Source organism: Cheilinus undulatus, linkage group 17, assembly GCF_018320785.1.
Source record: "Cheilinus undulatus linkage group 17, ASM1832078v1, whole genome shotgun sequence".
In the NCBI taxonomy this organism is placed as follows: Eukaryota; Metazoa; Chordata; class Actinopteri; order Labriformes; family Labridae; genus Cheilinus; species Cheilinus undulatus.
Genome location: NC_054881.1, coordinates 6,771,523 through 6,790,911, shown reverse-complemented (window position 1 = coordinate 6,790,911; position 19,389 = coordinate 6,771,523). Strand labels below are relative to the sequence as shown.

At 39.8% G+C, this 19,389-nt stretch overlaps 1 protein-coding gene across 5 annotated transcripts; it reads left to right on the top strand.

The window, feature by feature from the left end:
- Positions 1–1,084: 1,084 nt before the first annotated feature.
- Positions 1,085–13,517, top strand: LOC121525371 (probable global transcription activator SNF2L2). Of its 5 annotated transcripts, none has more exons than XM_041811340.1 (7): positions 1,085–1,330; positions 1,428–1,526; positions 3,143–3,372; positions 5,204–5,309; positions 7,348–7,449; positions 7,608–7,752; positions 12,680–13,517. In XM_041811340.1, the coding sequence occupies exons 2-7, from the start codon at positions 1,431–1,433 to the stop codon at positions 12,811–12,813; spliced, it is 813 nt and encodes a 270-aa protein (XP_041667274.1). In that variant the 5' UTR covers positions 1,085–1,330; positions 1,428–1,430; the 3' UTR covers positions 12,814–13,517. The 5 variants fall into 5 exon arrangements, with proteins under 5 accessions (XP_041667274.1, XP_041667279.1, XP_041667276.1 ...); XM_041811344.1 differs by lacking the exons at positions 1,085–1,330; positions 1,428–1,526 and adding exons at positions 1,583–1,625; positions 2,340–2,498; XM_041811341.1 differs by lacking the exons at positions 1,085–1,330; positions 1,428–1,526 and adding exons at positions 1,583–1,625; positions 2,340–2,504.
- Positions 13,518–19,389: the final 5,872 nt, after the last annotated feature.

The window sequence follows — 19,389 nt, the reverse complement described above, 5'->3', positions numbered from 1 at the left end:
TACCAACTAAAGAGGAGACTGAAGGAAGTATACCCCAAAACAACATAGGAGTCCATCAGGGGCATGAAGTAGAAGGTTTCAGACTGGCCAAGTTAGTCGCCAGACTTAAACCCTACAGAGCCTGCATTTTACCTGCTAAAGAGGACAGTAAAGGATGTAACTCCCCAAAACAACAAAGGGGTTCATCAGGCACAAGAATTGGAAGGGTTTAGACTGGCCACGTTATCCTCCAGACTTAAACCCTACAGAGTATACATTTTACCTCCTAAACAGGAGAATGAAGGAAGTATACCCCAAAACAACAAAGGAGTTCATCAGGGGCAAGAAGTGGACGGTTAATACTGGCCCAGCCAATGGAAAAGTTTGGTGATGTCAGTGGGTCACAGGCTTGATGCAGTTGTTGCAAGTAACAGATTTGTAACTGAATATGAAGTCTTTTTCACTTTTATCTGTTTTAGTTATGTTCCAATACTGTTGCTCAAATAAAAAAATGGCATTCTGTGTCTGAATATTGTTATTTCCTACATTGTGTATCATGTAGCTACCCAGAAATAAAAGCTGAAATGTTGATCTCTTGTCTAATAGTACTCTTTTGATGTCAGACCCCTTTTTTAAAAGAAATATGCAATAATTTTTTTGATGGGGTACTATGTGAAGGGGTCTGGATACTTCCTGAACATATGTTATATTGCTTTTTTATCCTAAAAATGACAATTTTAGATTTTAATTGCATCCAGCGTTTTGTCTTCATTGCCCTCCCCTAGAAGTAAGAGCTGAATTTATTTTTTAAGGACTTTTTTGGCAGGAACAAAGACAAACTTTGGCTGCCCAGCATGTTGCGTTCACTGTTTCTGGTTCATGCTCATGCCAACTTGAATGAGGAGGATTTTACAGTCGAACATAAAATTCAAGAGGTTTAGCGTTTTATTACAGGACATTAAATGTTAAAAAGACCGCTTTCTTTGAGCTCGAGGAGGATTGGATGACGTCTTCTCAGGAATATTTAATAAGGACATGACCCCGTTCCCTGGTGGACGCTCGTGCACAAACATGCCCACTGTGTATGACCCAGACATGACTGTCTTCATGCTGCAGGCTGGACTCATGTTCCTACCATCACTGCATTGGTTGACGTAAAATGGCACGTCCCCCTCTGAAATGCAACATTAAAAAAAAATCAAAAATGGACCCGATAACTTTAACAGCGGGGTAGGAAGAGAGAGAAAAAAGCGTGTGGCTGCGGTCGATATTAAAAACATGCAGAGGGAGACAAGCTCGGGGCCTTCCAGAGTCAGGAAAAAGACTTCGGAGAGCTGCAGACAGAGGATGGGTATGGCATTTCTATTTTCCCTCTGCCCATTGATTTGTATATGAAAACATAGCGCTTTTATTCTCCCCCCTTCTGGGCTCTGCTTCTGAGTGATCAGCTGATGAAGAGACTAGCAGCTCGCCGCTATGCTGGCTTGCTAATTCTCTCCCCCACAGCTGCAGCCGATCCTGATAACCAGCCTGCTGATTGCAACCAGGTAAATATCCTCCTCCATGTCCTGTTTCTTTTTTTTCTTCCAGGCTCAGGATTCAGCCAGGCTAGATCGCATGGGAAGAGAGGAAGAGATGGATAAAATGTGTGTGTAGGGGGGGGAAGAGAGTGTCTGTGAGCTTCTATGTGTGTGTGTGAGAGAGAGAGAGGGAGAGCAGAGGGGGGGGAGAGAGGAAGAGGGAGTGTGTAGGTGTGTGTTGTAACAGATGAGAGGGAATCTTTGCCAGATTAGTCAGGAGAAAGGCACAAGCATGGAGCATCACAGCCTTCCTCTCACACATGCACAGACAGCGAGGCAGGCTCTCAGCTGCGTCTTACATCTCTGAGGATTACCCTCTATCCCTCCAGTATTCCTCTGGAACGATTGCAGCCCCTCAGAGAGAGAGTAGCGGGGCTTTCAAAGCCCACATTTTGAGCCGAGCGATCATGAGCAGCCTATTGTTGCCTCCACTCAGTCAATAATCTGCCATGTCTTTTCCTTTGCAGCTGCAGCCATGCTTCATTTTTTGTGCATCTGCATCACATTCACCTTCATCTTTATAGCTTTATTAATATTTTGCACTTATAATGCTGCATGTTCATGCTCCTATTCCTTTCATAAGTGTGTGCAATATCGATAATCCAGCATGCTTTCATTCCTGTCCTTGAGAAATACATTTTTTACAAGCGCATGCCCAATTTATTATATGATATGAATGCTGCTGTGTGTACTGTATGAGCCTGTATGATTGATGCATCAATATTCTGCTCGGATTGGATAGCATGCTTTTTCTGTTTCCTCCCTCCCTCCTTTCTCCAGACGGGGATGCTGCTGCTGCTGCTAGAGCTGCTCTTGCTGCATGCATACTCATGTTTCTGGCCTCTAATTGCCTTTGTGGAGAACACAGTGGTTGCAGCAGACATTCAAAAATGAAGCGACGAAATTGTGGAAAAGACTGAAGATGCTGCAAGCACCGATGTCTGTGTAAAATCATCTTTTTATCTCCTTTTTTTGGTTTAAAATGGGCTAATGTGTTGCATTATTACCCTTAAAAGATACAGCTTCTCCAAATGTGTTCTCATCTCGCTGTGCATTTAAAATAATACACCCAACCATAATCATCCCGCATCAAAGCCTGCAGATAAAATAATCTGCCCTAAATTTGCAGAGACAGCACAGGCAGTGAGGTCGCTTCCGTTCATGCAAATTCAAACGCTACTGTGGCAGAAAAATAAACCACTCTTCTTTTATTTGACTGCAAAATCATACTCCTAAATTCTGAAAGCGTCAACTCCAAGCAATACTGCCACAGAGTGGCTTAATTTGAAGATTTTAGACGTAAAGCTTGCTGTCTGGAGTGCTTCAGGTTTCTGTCTTTGCAGCAAATGGATGTTAAAATTCTGCATGAGGCATCCAAACTAAAAAAAGCAAGTCAAACGCTAAGTTTAAAATCAAAATCAGCGACAGTTTGTTGTTAAACCCACTCCTTAGCTCTTATAATTGTGAGTTATTACAGGGCTAAGCCAGCATTATGTGCACCATACCTGCTTTTTCATCCACTCTGCTTCTGTAACTTTGAGATTTTTTCAGTTCTTTATTCTTATCATTGTCTCTCCTTGCAGCCTGAGGCTCTAGAGAACGGTTCCCTGGAGGAGATGGAAGAGGACATCAGTCTGAAAAAGCGTAAAAGTGATCAGCCTGGGGAGAAAGAGCTGCAGGGCACACAGGAGACGGGTGAAAAGGTCAAAAGGAAGCGAGGACGCCCGCCTGCTGAGAAGTTGCCTCCGAATCCACCTGAACTCACCAGGACGCTGAGCACGCTGGTAGATATGGTCATCAACTACAAGGATGGGTAAGTTCAACAGCAGGTCGACTGTGTTATGATACTAGGATGCAACAGCATTAGAGCTAAGGCATCAACGAGGAGAGGAAAAGAACTTCTACTTATTGTAAAGATATCACATTACTCTCTAGGAGCATTAATATTTAAATTGCCTTGAAATACTATGACAAATTATAGTGTCTTAATGCTCCTGTATTTTTTTTTTACTATTTAGCTTAGACAGAAAATGACTAAAATAATGACAGGTCTGTCGGCGACGATGCATTAATGGCCAGTAATTGAGTGCATGCATTTTCTCTAATTGCGATTAATTGCACAGCCTTCCCCTGTGGTCACAGTCGTGTAGCATAAGTCCACCATTGTCCTCAGTGTTGCTCTTGCTTTAAAAACTCAGCTCAGCGGACAAGTTAAAAGTGATCTGCACATGAAGTGCCTGTAAAAAGAATTCACCCCATTGGAGGTTTTACCCTTTCATTGATTTCATAAATCAAGCCATAGTTCTCTCGCAGATTGAATAAGACTGTCCTCCAGAATTTTCCTATATTTTGCTGCCTTCCAGGGCCAGCTACTGAGAAGCATCCCCATAGCATAATGCTACCACCATGCTTCACAGAGGGGATGGTATGTTTGTGTTGATGAACAGTGTTTAATGTCTTGTCCAATGGCAAAAAAACTCCATTCTGGTCTCAGCAGACCAAAGACAATTTTTTTCCACTTGACTGTGGATTTAATCTGAGTTTTCTTCAACAGTGGCTCTCTCTTTCCCACTCTCCCACAAAGCTTTGACTTATGAAGAGCCCAGGCAACAGTCGTTGACTATTCTCTTTCATTCACGCTTACTCAGTTTATGAGGACATCCTGATGCAGGCAGATTTACACGTCCAGTATTCCTTCCATTTCTTGATGACGCACTTAACTGAACTCTTGGGGATGTTCTGTGCCTTGCAATTTTTTTTTATCCATCCCCTGACTTGTACTTTCAACAACCTTTTCTCTGAGTTACTTGGAGTGTTCTTTTGTCTTCTTGGTGTAATGGTAGCCAGGAATGCTGATTAACCAGTGACTGGACCTTCCAGACACAGGTGTCTTCATAGTACAATCACTTGAGACACATTCACTGCACTCAGGTGATCTACATTTCACTAATTATGAGACCAATAGCACCAATTTTAATAATTGTGGTCAGTCTCTCAAGAAGAATATTATGAGAAATGGAGGTAAAGGCTGCACTAACATTTGGGGTTCAGCTGCTAGATTATCTAGATGGATCTACAGGAAGTCAGCATGCTAATGTGCAAATAAGTGCAAAAATGAATGGCTGAAAGACTGAATAATATTTATCATGCAGGTTTTGTTGACATGTTTGTTCAGTGTTTATTAGTGCTAAATATCTTATGTCCTGTCTGAAGAGATGCTAGCAGCATGCTAGCTGAGAACAGTCTGGGTACCACGTGATTGCACTTTATGATTCTCTGCGTTATTGACTGTATGCTATATAGATATGTGTCCACATATGAATTGGACTGAGGTTGTTTTTGCCTTTGCAATGTGAATGTAGCCCCACAGATTAAGAGTTTGTGGAAAATGACATTTTATCACTGCAGACAACAATTAGATAAATTCATTTTCTTAGGACAAGTCTAAAAAATTTCCACAAGACAACAGGGACATGTTCTGATTTCTCTCAAGATGATGAAATGAACCCTGACTGTTTTGCAAAATGCATTTTTACCAGTCATGACCACTCTAGGCCTCCATAAATGTCAACCATGCTCCTAAATAATGATCAAATACTTTCTTGATAAAATTATATTAAGTGAAATATGTCTCTGTTTTCCAGGTTGGGTCGTCAGATCAGTAAAGGCTTTGTGCAGCTTCCCTCTAAGAAGGAGGTACCTGAGTACTACGAGCTGATCCGGAAACCTGTGGACTTCAGGAGGATCAGGGTATGCGTCGTTAACAACACTCCAACTCACATACAGAATTAGCAGTGTCTTAAACTTACAGTATGAAAATTCCATCACCTAAGGCTCTCAATAAAAACCACAATGCTGTAAATCAGGGTATAAATTTTCAGATCTACAGGGAAAACAGGAATTATTTAAACATTAGCTTCATGAGCAATAAATCTTCTGTAAAAAGTTACGTTTACAATCCCCAATTCCAAAAAAGTTGGATTTTTAACATAAAAACAGAATACAGTTGGAAATCCTTACAGCACAAAGACAAGATAGTTAATGTTCAAACTGATCTAAATTATTTTTTGGAAATACAAACACATTCTGAATTTGATGCCTTGTCTTTTAAAACAGTTGGGACAGGGGCATGTTTGCCACTGTGTTTCATCACTTTTTCTTCTAACAACACTCTGTAAGCATCTGGGGACTGAAGACACTCACTGTTGAAGTGTTGAAAGTGGAGTTCTTTACCATTCTTGCTTGATGCTCATCTTAAGTTGCTCAACCATGCAAGGTCTCCATTGTCGCATTTTTTCTGCTTATAATACATAATCCATTTTCAATGGGAGACAGGCCCTGCCCTCTTTCACTGTGAAGCCATGCTGTTGTAACTAGTGCAGAATGTGGCTTGGCATTATCTTGCTGAAATAAGCAGAGATGTCCCTGAAAAGACGTCCCCTGGATGGATTAAAAATTGTATGCACCTCACAGTGTTGATAGTGCCTCCACAGATGTGCAAGTGACCCATACCATTGGCACTAATACAACCCCCCACATCATCACAGATGCTGGCATTTGAGCTTTACAGTCTGGATGGTCCTTTTCCTCTTTAGCCTGGAGGACTATTATTTCCAAAACAATCTAAAATGTGGACTTGACAGACCACAGCACACTTTTCCACTTTAGGCCACTCCATCTCAGATGAGCTCGGGCTCAGAGAAGTTGGCAGCGCTCCTGGATGTTGCTGATGTATGTCTTTCTCTTTGCATGGCAGAGTCTAAACTTACATTTGTAGATGCAGTGATGTGCTATGTTAGCTGACAGTGGTTTTCTGGAGTGATTTAGAGCTCATTTTATAATATCCATCACAGAATGATGCTGATTTTTGGAGATTTCTCCAGATTCTCTGAATCTTTTGATGATATTATGGACTGTGGATGGGGAAATCTCTAAATTCCTTGCAACTACACGCTGAGGAATGTTGCTCTAAAACTGTTGGACATTTTGCCTACAAAGAGGACAACCTCATGCCATCACTGACTGCAAAACTTTGTCTTTCAGGAGTGTCTCTGATAAACCCAATCATGGTACTATCACCTGTTACCAATTAACCTACTCACCTGTTGAATGTTCCAGGTGTTTCTTGAGCATTCCACAACTTTCCCAGGCTTTTCTTGCCCCTGTTCCAGCTTTTTTGGAACGTGTTGCAGGTATAAAATTTAGTGGGTGTGTGCATATCCAAAAAATAGTAAAGTTTACCAGGCATGAACATTTTTGCAAGTAAAAATAGGTTGAAAATTATTTGCAAATCACTGTATTCTGATTTTATCTACAATCTACAAAGCATCCCAAGTTTTTTGGAATGGTGGTTTGTGTATCAGACTGATAGCATGCCTTGGGAGCTCTTTTTTTAGAAGTCAACAAATCTATATTTTAAGAGAGTCAGGAGTTTGATTCTAGTGCCTCGGGCCTCAGTAACATGATGTAAATTGCTGTGGCACGGTCTTAAAGAGAGCTGTATGAAGATCAGACAAGAGTCTGCTGGAGTTACTGAACTTGAATTAGCAGAAATAAATTACAGAAGCTATCAGACTGAGGATTTGTTCTTTGTTGAAACTAACTTTTTGAAAAAAGCAATTCAGCTTTTTCCCAAAATGTTGAAATATCTCTGAGATGGGAGCCTCTGTAGTTATTAGGCTGGCTCGGTTTGTGTTTTGGGTATATATTTTCTTTTTTTCCTCTGTTTATCTTCTATTACTTGTAATTGTCACACTGAAGTTTTTGATATAAACCCTCTGCTGCACAGGAACGTGTCCGCAATCACAAGTACAGAAGTGTTGGGGATCTGGAGAAGGATATTTTCCTCCTGTGTCACAACGCTCAGACCTACAACCTGGAGGGATCCCAGGTGAACCCCGAGGAATTATTTCATTTGACAGCAGCGAAATTATTTTTCATAGCCTCTGTCACTTTATATTTATCTTGAATGTATTTGGATTCCAGTCTTGTTCTTGGTGGATGTTTGAGGGTGCATTTATGTGTCATTGTCTCTGTTTATCTCCACAGATCTATGAGGATTCAATTGTCATTAAGTCTGTTTTTGAGAGCGCCAGACGGAGAATCGTCACAGACGAGGAGCAGAAAGAAACCGTCAGCGCCGGGAACAGCGATAATGGCGGCAGAGCTGAAGACCAATTTGTTTCATCAGCAGGTGGGTTTTAAAAGTTAACATCAGGAAGGATTTTTATATAGGGGTAGAATTCGAATTGAGAGGAAACTTTTGTGATGTATGTCTATTTGCCTTTTTATAGCTTTTATTTATCCTTATTGTTTTAATCTCTTATCGTTTCGCTTTTATCTACTTTTTCATGCAGATTCACTCATATCGCTTCCTTGTTATTATTTATTCATATTTTACTTATTTTCTTCCACTACATATATATATTTTTAGTTCAGGTTCTTGGTCCCTTTTTGATAGCATAAAGCACACAGACATAGTGCAACAGGATTTTGGCTATGCTGGTATCCATTAAGGCTGTTTTTTGCAACTATAACAAGAAAAGCACCCGGAGAGCGCAGAACTCCACCATTTGCCCTATCTCCCAATAGTAAAGAATCCTTTTAGATGGAGATGGTGATCCAGATCACTCCCAAGATCTAAACAGTTCTTCCTTATGCCATTTCTGACATTTCCTGAAAATTTCATCAAAATCCATCCATAACTTTTTGAGTTATGCTGCTAACAAACTAACTAACAAACACTGCCGATCACATAACCCCCTTGGCAGAGGTAATAATAAACACTCTTGTTCCATGCTGGGATGTGTAATTAGATAAATAATGTCCTGATAACGTGCAGCGTTTACCTAGGAAGTGTTTTGTACTCATCATAGAACCATTTTTCTCCTTATATAAATAGATCTTTATTTTACTCTAAGTAGAAAGATTCCTTTTACTCTAAATAGTTCATTTTCTTTCTGCTGCCTTTCTATGAGGGAGGCTTGAGTTATCTATAAATATAAAACATAGTCTTCTGATACTAAAGAAAAAAATGTGACAAGTACCTAAGAGCAGAGCAGGATGAGAAAGTCAAGTTAAAGGAGTTTATTTCACAAGAACAATAGAGTCAACAATATATGCACAGAGAATAACATAAATGCTTCTTTTTTTTAGAATATTCCTAGGGCTTTTTGCCTTTATTTCGACAGGACAGCCGAATTAGTCGGATTAAAGCCACTTTAATCCGACTAATACTTAGACCCTAAGTGCACAATAGAGGACATCATTGCATTTTGACTTTCCTACAACACGGTAACAATTTCTGCATGCTATTCGAACTTTAGAGGTATTTGTCAAGGATTTTTATAAAAATTTCAAGTTATTTGCTTGGAATATCTGGAGAATTAATTTTGGGTACTTTGATGGGAATTTAAGGAACTCCTAAAATTTAGTGGATTTGATTGGAAATATGTAGAGGGGATTTTCTTTGAAATTTTCTTGAACTTTTAGGGAATTTGCTTGGATTATGGAGGAAACGTGTTTGAAATTTTTCCTTGGAAATGTGGGTGGAATTTAATTGTAAATTTCTGTTAATTTTCTTTGAAATTTTTAGGCAATTTTCTAGATTTTTTTCAGGAATTTTCTTGGGATTTTAGATGAAACTTTATGTAAATCTTTAGGCCTTTTCAGAAAAGCTAACTGAAGCATTTGGGGAATATTTGAGGAGATTTGGGGGAATTTTGAAAGAATTTTGAATTTTTACAGAAATTTATGGTGATTTATAGAAATTTTTTTATGTTTTGGGAATCCCTCATTATTTTAAAGGGAATTTTTTCCGAGATCTCCAGAACTTTTAGTCAAAATTTAGTTTATACTTGGCCTTAACTTGTTTACTTGATTCATTATAAGAAAAGGACTTTACTGTGTTTCTGAATGACTGATACCATTTCTTACTGTCTGAACAACCTCTTAAAAACTGGCCAAAACACACTTAAAATGTATACAAAATTTTAAAAATCTATATTTTGTGACTTAATACTAGTCTGACTGATAAATCAGAAATGAGTGAAACTAAAAATGAATTCCATATAAAGCTCAGGTCTCAGGAGGATATGAGCTCCCACTTCTCCTACTAAGTTAAACCGACGCACACATAAACATTTGACTGTGCAAAAAACTTTTGGGACAGTAAAGTGGGCACACACTACTCGATAATCCTGCTGATTGTCGGGCTGAATTCTCCCTTCTGACCAAAGTCAGCAAATGCCCGATTATCAGACGGTTTGCCTGATTATCAGACGGTTTGCCCGATTATCTGATGTTTTTTAAGATTATCTTGCCAGATTATTCTGTAGTGTGTGGTCTGTTAAGAGTGAAATTTTCCCTCTCTCACCTGATCTTGGGGGGTTCGACTCGAGATCGTAAATATTAAATATGTTTGATATTTACGACCAAAAATCCTGGAGTGTGTGGTGAGCACCAAGGACAGCCGAGCAGACATATGATGTGATATGGGGGAATAGACAATTGGGAAGTAGGCTGACTGAAGGAGGAAGTAAAATAACAAAACAGCAGATAGTAAACAGCAGCGCCAGTAAACTGGAAGCATAAAGTTTGATGGACAAAATTGAGGAGCAACTTGTTGATTTGTGGCAACAAAACGAGTGTTTGACAACATGTACTGTAAAATATACCAAGGACTAACAAGGGAGGGAGATAGACCAAGACGGCAACTGTAATGGACTTACCATGCTAACAACTAACTCCAGTGGCTTCTACACTCTAAAGCACTAATCATCAGCCCTGAGTCCACATCAGGCCCCCCCAAAGCTTCCTGGCCAGCCCCTGAAAGATCATTAAATTCAGAAAAGGAGGAAAGGACGATTTTAAGACTATCCTTTTGCTTTAAATTTCTGCAGCTGTTAAATCCATCCCACAAACAATTAACACTAAAATAGTTTTAGAATGACTAACCATCTGATCTGTTTGTACAGAAATTTACTGTCAAAATTAGTTGATATTTAAAAAATGGTTGCAAAAATTGGCAGAAAAAGTTGTGAAAAGAGGTTAAAATGTGTCCAAAAAAAATCATAAAGGAGGAAAAAAGGGGCAAAAGGTATCAAAAATTGGTTACAAATGACAAAAAATAGTGTAAGAAAGTAAAGAAAATGGGTTGAAGAGTTGCAAAAATTGAACAGTGGCAACAATTGATAATAGAGTGGCACAAGGGGGATAAAACATGCAGAAAAAGTGGTTTAAAGGGGGGTCAAAATCTTTCAAAATTTGTGTTAATGAGGCAAAAAGGGGCAACAAGTATCAACAATGGGTTTAAAGTGGGAAAAAATTGTTTTAAAGTTGCAAAAATTGTTGAAAAAAATGTAATAAAAGGGCTTAACAAGTGGCAGAAATAGAAGAAAAGGGGCAAAAATGGATAAAAGAGTGGCACAAAGGGAATAAAACATGCAGGAAAAGTGGTTCAAAAGTGGTTAAAATCACACAACATGTGGGTTAAAGAGGCAAAAAGTATCAAAAAGGGCTTAAAAGTGACAAATTAGTTAATATTGGTGCTAAATGACAATCAGGGAGGGCCCATTCTCTTGGGTTTTCAGGGGTCTGTCTCTTTGTGGCCTGCTGCATTATAGATAATAGGGATAGATCTCACTGGTAATGATTAAAAATGTCCTGTAGTTCAAGGTAAAATACAAATACTACTGCAATAATATTTCAGTCAGAACAAAATGTTAATTTAATGTTTGTGTATTTGAAAGTCTGGCCCCCAGAGTTTCTGTTGAGACTAAATCTGGCCCTTTTGCAAATGTCCTTGATGACCCCTGCTCTAAAGTCACAGGCCAAGACTTTGATAGTCGGTGAACAGAATCTGTTAGTGTGTGGTGAGCTGAGGTGATCCTCTCGTTCACACATTACACAAACAAAACTGTGTGTCATGTGTCACGTAGAAAAAAATTGTTTTGATTTTAAAATTCCTTGTGTGTGTGGCAGGTTTAAGGCTTGTAGGTTTCGCTTAATGTAAACTAGACTCCAAAATGTAAAGATTTTATGGGTGCATTTTATTATGAATTAAACTGATATTGTATTACAAATCAGATTGTGAAAAATCACCTCTCACTAACCTCTGGTGAAAGTATTACTCCAGCAGAATTTCATCAGTGTTTTTGATCCAACTCTGGCAGCTTTCGGTAATAAATAAAATCAAAAAAGAGAGTAAATTTGACCGTTTTGAGAAAAATATTTGTAACTGGGGAAAATTACTTCCAGATTTTCCTGAATATAAAAGCAACATGCTTGCATGACTTTGGACTTTTGACCAGGTTAGTCTGGCCACACTCTACATGTTTTGGACCCCGACTTTAGGCCAGATTTGCTCCCTCGAATGAGCAATTCGTGGTTTGTTACAAAAAATTCTTTGACAAAACAATCCTAAATTGTGTGGTGTCCACACTATTGTTTTACTGCTACCTAAGAGTCAAAGCCTTGAATACCACCAGATGCTACGTAGCTTTACGGCTCATAAACATAACTATGCCATCATCTCAGCCTGGAATTCAGCCTCATTCTTTCTCTCACTTCTTGATTTTTGCTGCAACTATAACACACTAGAACAGCCAGATGAGAATTTCTATCACCCTCCATATATCTGTTTTTCCTCTGAATGATAAGGCCTCTTATATGGTTGGGATTATTTTACTTAAGCACTTTATTTATTTTATTTTATTTTATTTTATTTTATTTTATTTTATTTTATTTTATTTTATTTTACTTCATTTTTTTTTTCATATTTATTTTATTTTAAATGTATTATTATTATTATTATTATTATTATTGTTATTATTATTTATTTGTTGGATAATTTCTTCCTGTTTTGTTTTCTTTAACTTGCATTTATTGCTTTTACCCTTTATCAGTCTCAGTTTCCTCTGTTGTGAGTCTAAGCTCTTACCTCTTTATTGTTCTTGGTCTTTAGAGTTCTGAGCTTCATATGTTCTTGTCTTTTTTGGGTTCTTTTACTTGTGCTTGTATTTCTGATACTCTATAAAGCCTTGTTTAAAAAAAAAGATTTTTAACATAGGTTTTATTGTATTTCTTACTGTTATTATTCATTTTATTCCCTTTCGAACCAGTGAAACCATCACCGGTCCAGCCAAAGAAGGACGAAAAGGAGGAAAGTAGCAAAAACACCAGTGAGAAGAGTCTCCACAGTAATTTAGACAGCGACGAGGATCTAGAGGATAAAACCACCAAAGATGAAGGCTGAACTCATAAACCTTCCCATGTTTTTTTTTGTTTTGTACTCTGGTTCGTATATGTTCTCCTCCGCTTCCATTTCAACTGATTTGCCATTTTCTAAAACAAAAATACAAAAATACACTCTGAGAAAGGTCCTAATGGATCCGTTTTTATACATGACTCATGTCTTGCTGCACATCGTGGTCTTTTACAATCATTTCTGTTTTTCTCTGCCTTAGTCTCTGTGATAGCTTCTGCAAATATTCTATAAATCCCCGATTTCACTGACTGTTTTTAACCCATACATTTGATTGTATGAATTGCCTTCATACCGTCTGTGTTGGAGCATGAATATTTCTCTTGAAGCTGATGTTGATAAGTTGGAGCTGGAGGTTTGAAGCACATGAGAAAGTCTTTTTGAAGAAAATATTAAGAAATGAAGACTAAAAAAAATCTCTAGTTTCATTTTAGAGATGATACTTTCTCGATAAATGTGGAAGTACGGCGTGAAAGACAAATTTTATTACACATGTAGTACATTTGTCTGTTTTTGATACTCGATGGAAAAGTTTGGGTTGAATCAAGGGTACTCTAGTTCAACATTTTTATCCCTTGTGCTACAGTATATTCACATATTGTACAGTTTGTGTGAAAAGTAAGTAAAAAAATAACCTTTTCATTTACTCTCCTGGTTGTTTGGGAGGTTGGAAGACGTCGTTGTTGAGACAATCCCTGGAAACATGTATCACTTAAACACTTGGGAAATAAATTTTACCAAAAGGTCACACTGGGTGGTTTTTGTTTTCATTATTACCTGTAATATTTAATTACAAATAACTACATGTACTCATCTTAGTAAATACATTGGAACATCTTTATTTGGATATGGCAATAGATGGATCAGATGCAGAGATTTAATCTCTCCATAAAGACAGGAAGTGTCTCTGTCTGTATAACTGCCCTTAAAAGGAAAGCTACATGTAGTTTTGACAAATTACCAGTAGGTGATGCAAGAGAGCTGTTTGACATGTTTCTATTTTCCACAGTTATCTTCAGTAGTAATCCTGCAGAGTGCTATCTTAAATACAGTGATTAAAAAAAACTTTATTTGGAACATAAAAAAGGCAAAATGCCAATGCAAACATCACACAGTAAAGAACATAAAACCACAAAGAAATTGTGAAATACTCAAAAACATTTAATTAGTCAAATCCCTCTATAAAAGTTATTGATTGTCAATTGCCAAGCTTAATCCCTGTCCTGCAAACATGAATTTATTACATATATGTACTGTATATATAGTGCCGTCAGCATTGGTGAATTTGTCTCAGTGAGATGAGTCAGTGTCTTTCTGCAGCCACACTGATGTACAATAAGTCTGCTGTTGCACCTTAATGTCTCATTTTACTTTGAAAGACTAGATACAGGTCAGTGGACAAGTCAAAGGTCATCTGCCCCTTGTGTAAGCAAACATTTATCTTTTTACTATTGCCTTATTTTCTCTTCAGTCTTTTACAAGTTTCATTTGGTCATAGTCAGGTCCATGTTCTAGTTTTGATGTATGTATAAAGCAGGTCTGTGTCCAAACAGGAAGTCAAGTACCCTGAGTTTAAAAGAGTAGAAAAGTCCATAATTAAGATGCAGTTGAACATGCATTAGACAGATTGAAAGGCAGGTAGGTAGGTAGGTATGTAGGTAGGTGATTGGTAGGCAGATTAATTTGTGAAAGGCAGGTAGGTAGGTTTGTAGGCGGATAAGTATAGAAAGTAGGTAGGTTGGTGTATAGTTTGAAAGGTAGGTAGGTAGGCAGGTAGGTTTCAAAATTGGTTGGTAGGTAGGAAGGTATTTAGGTAGGTAGGTAGGTAGGTAGTGGCTGGTAATGAAACCACTCCAAAAACAGTCAATTTTACTACTTTTGAGTAAACCATTTTTTTACCCTGGAAAAATTAATCCCCAAAAATTTCCAGTGTAGGAAGGTTGGTATATAGTTTGGTAGGTAGGTAGGTTTTAAAAGTGGTTGGTATATAGATAGGTAGGTAGGTAGATTAGTTCAGGAAAGGCAGGTTGGAAGGTTTGTAGGTTGGTATGTAATTGGGTAGGTAAGTAGGAAGGTTGGAAGGTTTATAAATGGGTAGGTTGGTTAATTGTTATATAGTTTGGTTGGTACGTGGGTAGGTTGGTGGGTAGATTAGTTTTGGAAAGGCAGGTAGGAAGGTTTATAGACAGGTTAGTATATTAGATAGGTATGTTGTAGTTTACAGTTTGGTAGGTAGACAGGCAGGTTTCAAAATTGGTTGGGTAGGGGTGCAGGTGGCCAAGTGGTGAATGCGCGCCCCATGTATGCGGGCGGGTTTGAATCTGGCCTGAGGCCCCTTACCGCATGTCTCTCCCCTGCTCTTGTCCCTGTTTCTGACTCTATCAGCTATCCTCCTCTATCAAATAAAAGCACAAAAATGCTCAAAATAAACCTTTAAAAAAAAGAAAAAAATTGGTTGAGTGGTATATTGGTTGGTTGGTAAGAAGCTAGGTTGGTCGGTATATAGGTAGGAAAGGAAGTAGGTAGATAGGTTGATATATTGGTTGGTTGGGGGGTCAGTAGGTAAGTTGATAGGTTGGTAGGTTTAAAGGTAGGTTAGTAAATAGGTAGATAAGCAGGTAGTTTGGTTTGTGGATTGGTAGATAGGTAGTTTGGTCGGAAGTTACCTACCTACTTATAAAACAATCTGGGTAGTTGGGTAGGTATATGTATGTAGGGAGGTACGTTGGTAGATGATTAGATAGATGGGTTGGTAGGTGGATAGGTAGGTGTGTTGAAAGGTAAATGGGTAGGTAGATACATATTTAGGTAGGCAGATGGGTTGGTAGCTAGGTAAGTAGGTAGTAGCATTCACATTCCTTTATCCAGTGGTTTCCAAGTGATGAGCCAAGATACAATGACGTTCCTTAAGTCCAGTCAAAGGTTATTGTAGATATTAGTGATACTAGAAATTATGGCTACATGTAGTCAACAGAATTTGACTCCATCTTAGGCGTGCCCTAGGCAAAAAAATTTGAAACTACTGCCTTAAGCCAAAAACATATGCATGCATCATTAGATTAGTCTGAATAGAAATAGAAAAATTGTCAGTGATATAGTCCTGTTTATGAACAAATGTAAATTCAAGAAAAGTATCCATCCATACATCAGTTTTCTACACTGCTTCTCCCTTGCTGGGTCACAGGGGGTTAGAGTCAATCCCACCTGTCACTTGGCAAGAGGCTGGGTACACCCTGGACTGATCGGCAGTAAATCACAGGGCTGATCTACAAGCTCAAAGCTCTGGTCAGAAAAGCCCTGACCTAATAGAATCCAAACAGGCTACAACACTGATCCCCGGGCTGCTGTCTAGGCCCAGTGACATGACAACACTAAATCAAGAGACAGCTACAAAAAATGCAAAGATTGTTGTGGCATCAGAAATGTTAGGCTACAAGTTGCCAAAATGACTTCAATCATCCAAATGCACAGCTGATTTTCATCATCTTGGTGATGGTTACCCTCACACCTCATCGTCAATCATCTCTCTCTTACGTCAAATCACAGCCTTCAAGGTAACAAGCCATCTGGGGAAATTACAGCCAATCTGGGCACACCCACCTTCCAATGCATCTGATACTGTCCATGCCCGTCAGGAGCATCTAGTCAGTCGTGGAGCATCTAGGCAACCAATCTACTGATGTTCATTAGAATGCATGAGGTTAAGATGGAAGTCTTCAAAATGTAAATGTATTGTTATTATGTTGGGTGCCAATGTGTTCTCCATTTACAGCATTGTCATCATTTAGTCACAAAAAACTCAAATCAATTAAGTCTTCTTGTCAAAATGTTTGTTTACATAAAAAAAGCATGGAAGCAACTGCCTTGCGCTGAAATGAAGAAGGATCACACAGTCAAGCTTCATCTTCAAATGTGGGCCATATTTCATTTAATGTTTAGAATTTGCTGAGGGCCAATTAAAAATGGACGGTGGGTCACATTTGGACCCCGGGCCATAGTTTGAACACGTCTGTTGTAGGGGATGGCAGGCAGAGGAAGGTAGGTTGCAGGTAGGTAAGTAAGAAGGTAGGTATGTTGATAGGTAGGTAGGTACGTAGGTAGGTAGGTAGATATGTTCGTAGGTAGGTAGGTAGGTTGGTAGGTAGGTAGGTAGATATGTAGGTAGGAAGGTAGGTAGGTAGGTAGATAGGTAGATATGTTGGTAGGTAGGTAGGTAGATATGTTCGTAGGTAGGTAGGTAGGTAGGTAGGTAGGTAGATATGTCCGTAGGTAGGTAGGTAGGTAGGTAGATATGTTGGTAGGTGGGTAGGTAGGTATGTAGGTAGATATGTTGGTAGGTAGGTAGGTGGTGGGTGGGTGGCAGACATGGTAAGTGGGTGGCAGTGGGTAGATATGTTCGTGCAGGCAGGTGGGTGGGCAGGCAGTAGGTGAGGCAGGCAGGCAGTGGGTGGGTGGGTGCAGTGACATGTGTTGGTGGGTGGGTGGGTGGGTATGTGGCAGGCAGATATGTTGGTGGGTAGTTAGATGGGTGGGTGGGTGGGTGGGTAGGTAGATATATTGGTGAAGTAGGTGTGTGCAGGAGGCATGTGTTCATGGGTAGGCAGGTGGGTGGGTGCAGGCAGGTAGATATGTTGGTAGGCAGGCAGGTGGGTGGGTATGTGGGTAGATATGTTGGTGGGTGGGCAGGCAGGATATGTTCGGCAGGCAGTGGGTAAGTGGGTGGCAGGCAGGCAGGTGCAGGCAGGCATATGTTGGTGGCAGGCGGTGGGTGGGTCGGTGGTTTGGCAGTGCAGGTGGGTGGGTGGGTGGTGGGTGGGTGCAGGCAGATGGGTGGGTGGCAGTGGGTGCAGTGCAGACATGTTGGCAGGCAGGCAGGCAGTGGCAGGCATGTGAGGCAGTGGCATATGTTGGTGGGTGGGTGGGTGGGTGGGTTATGTGGGTGTGCAGGCAGGCAGGCATGTTGGTGCAGGCAGGCAGGCAGTGGGTGTGCAGGCAGATGCATGTTGGTGGGTGCAGGTGGGTAGGTGGGTATGTGGGTAGATATGTTGGTGGGTGGCAGTGGGCAGGTGGGTATGTGGGTAGATGTGTTGCAGGCAGGTAGGTGGGTGGCAGGCAGGTGAGGCATGGATATGTTGGTGGCAGTGGGTGGGTAGTTAGGTGGGTGGGTATGTGGGTATGTGGGTGGGTTGGTGGGTGTAGGTCTTTAGTTTGGAGAGTAGGTAGGTAGGCCAGTTGATCGGTTGGTCGGTAAGTAGGTAAGAAGGTAGGTAGGTATATTGGTGGATTGGTGGGGAGGTAACTAGTTCAGCAAGTAAGTAGGTAGGTAAGAAGGTAAATAGGAACAGTATGTAGGTATACGCTAGGTTGGTGGGAATGTAGGTAGTTGTGTTTGGCGTCATACTGTAAAATGAAAAATCAGGCAAGGAAGACCCAAAACTGTTGAGCAGATGGATTCACATATCAGACACGAATAGGACAACATTCCTCTTCCAGAACTCTAGCAACCGTTTCCCCACTTCCTAGACATCTTCAGACTGTTGTTAAAGGAGAGGGGATGCTACACTTAACATGGCCCTGTCCCTACTTTTTGAGGTGTACTGTGCCATTGAATTGAAAATGAGCTGATATTTTCAATGAAATGGTAAAATGTCCCTGGGCTGTTCATGGGCCCAGCAGACATTGATGTTGATGGCGTCAGTAGATTCAGGAGGTGTTCACAGGGAAACGAAATTAGTTGTTTTTTTAGTAAAATGCATGAAAAGACAAGTCATTTTGTAGGTTCTGGCTCCCACATGGTCCATTGATTACTAAGAATACACACTTTATTCGATGACATCCCTACTACCAGATGAAAAACACAGCCAAAGCCATTTTTAACCCAGTTACTCAAATAACCAATAAACAGCCTTTGCCCTCCCCTTATTGCCCAGATGTTCTCTGTACATTAACACCCAAATCCCTAATCAATCTCCAGACAGCCCATGAGAATCTGGTGCAACATGCCTCTCTGTTCCACATTTATTAGAAAGTGTCTATCATCCTTTTCTGCCAGATCACATTTTCAGCAGTATTCCCTCAGTAGAATAAAATAATTAGACTAAATCAATCAATTTCCAGTACTGAGATGTCCTCCTTAATATCAAACAAAAGCTAATCAGCGGTATGAAGCTCGACACATATACTGGGTTAAGTGTTGGGAAGCCAAAAGGTGTGAGCTTTTACAGTAAATAGCTCTGGGAAACAAAGAGGCACGTCCATGTTCTTGATGAAAATCTCATAAAATGACACATAAAGCTAATGGAAGAGCACAGACGGAGATATTGCTGGAGGTAGACACACTAATGGCTCTGGAAGATTAGTGGAAACAGGAGGTGACTTCAATCTGCTGAAAAGACGATCCATTTTCTCTTTTCCCCAAAGGACACAGATGTAATAGACAATTAGTTCAGTCGGCATTTATCATGACCTTCAATAATCAACTGTACTATCGGCTAATCACATTTGAACCCATTCTTCTTTCACTGGCTTTCCTGGTAAGAAAGTATCAACACTTTCACACCTTTGATT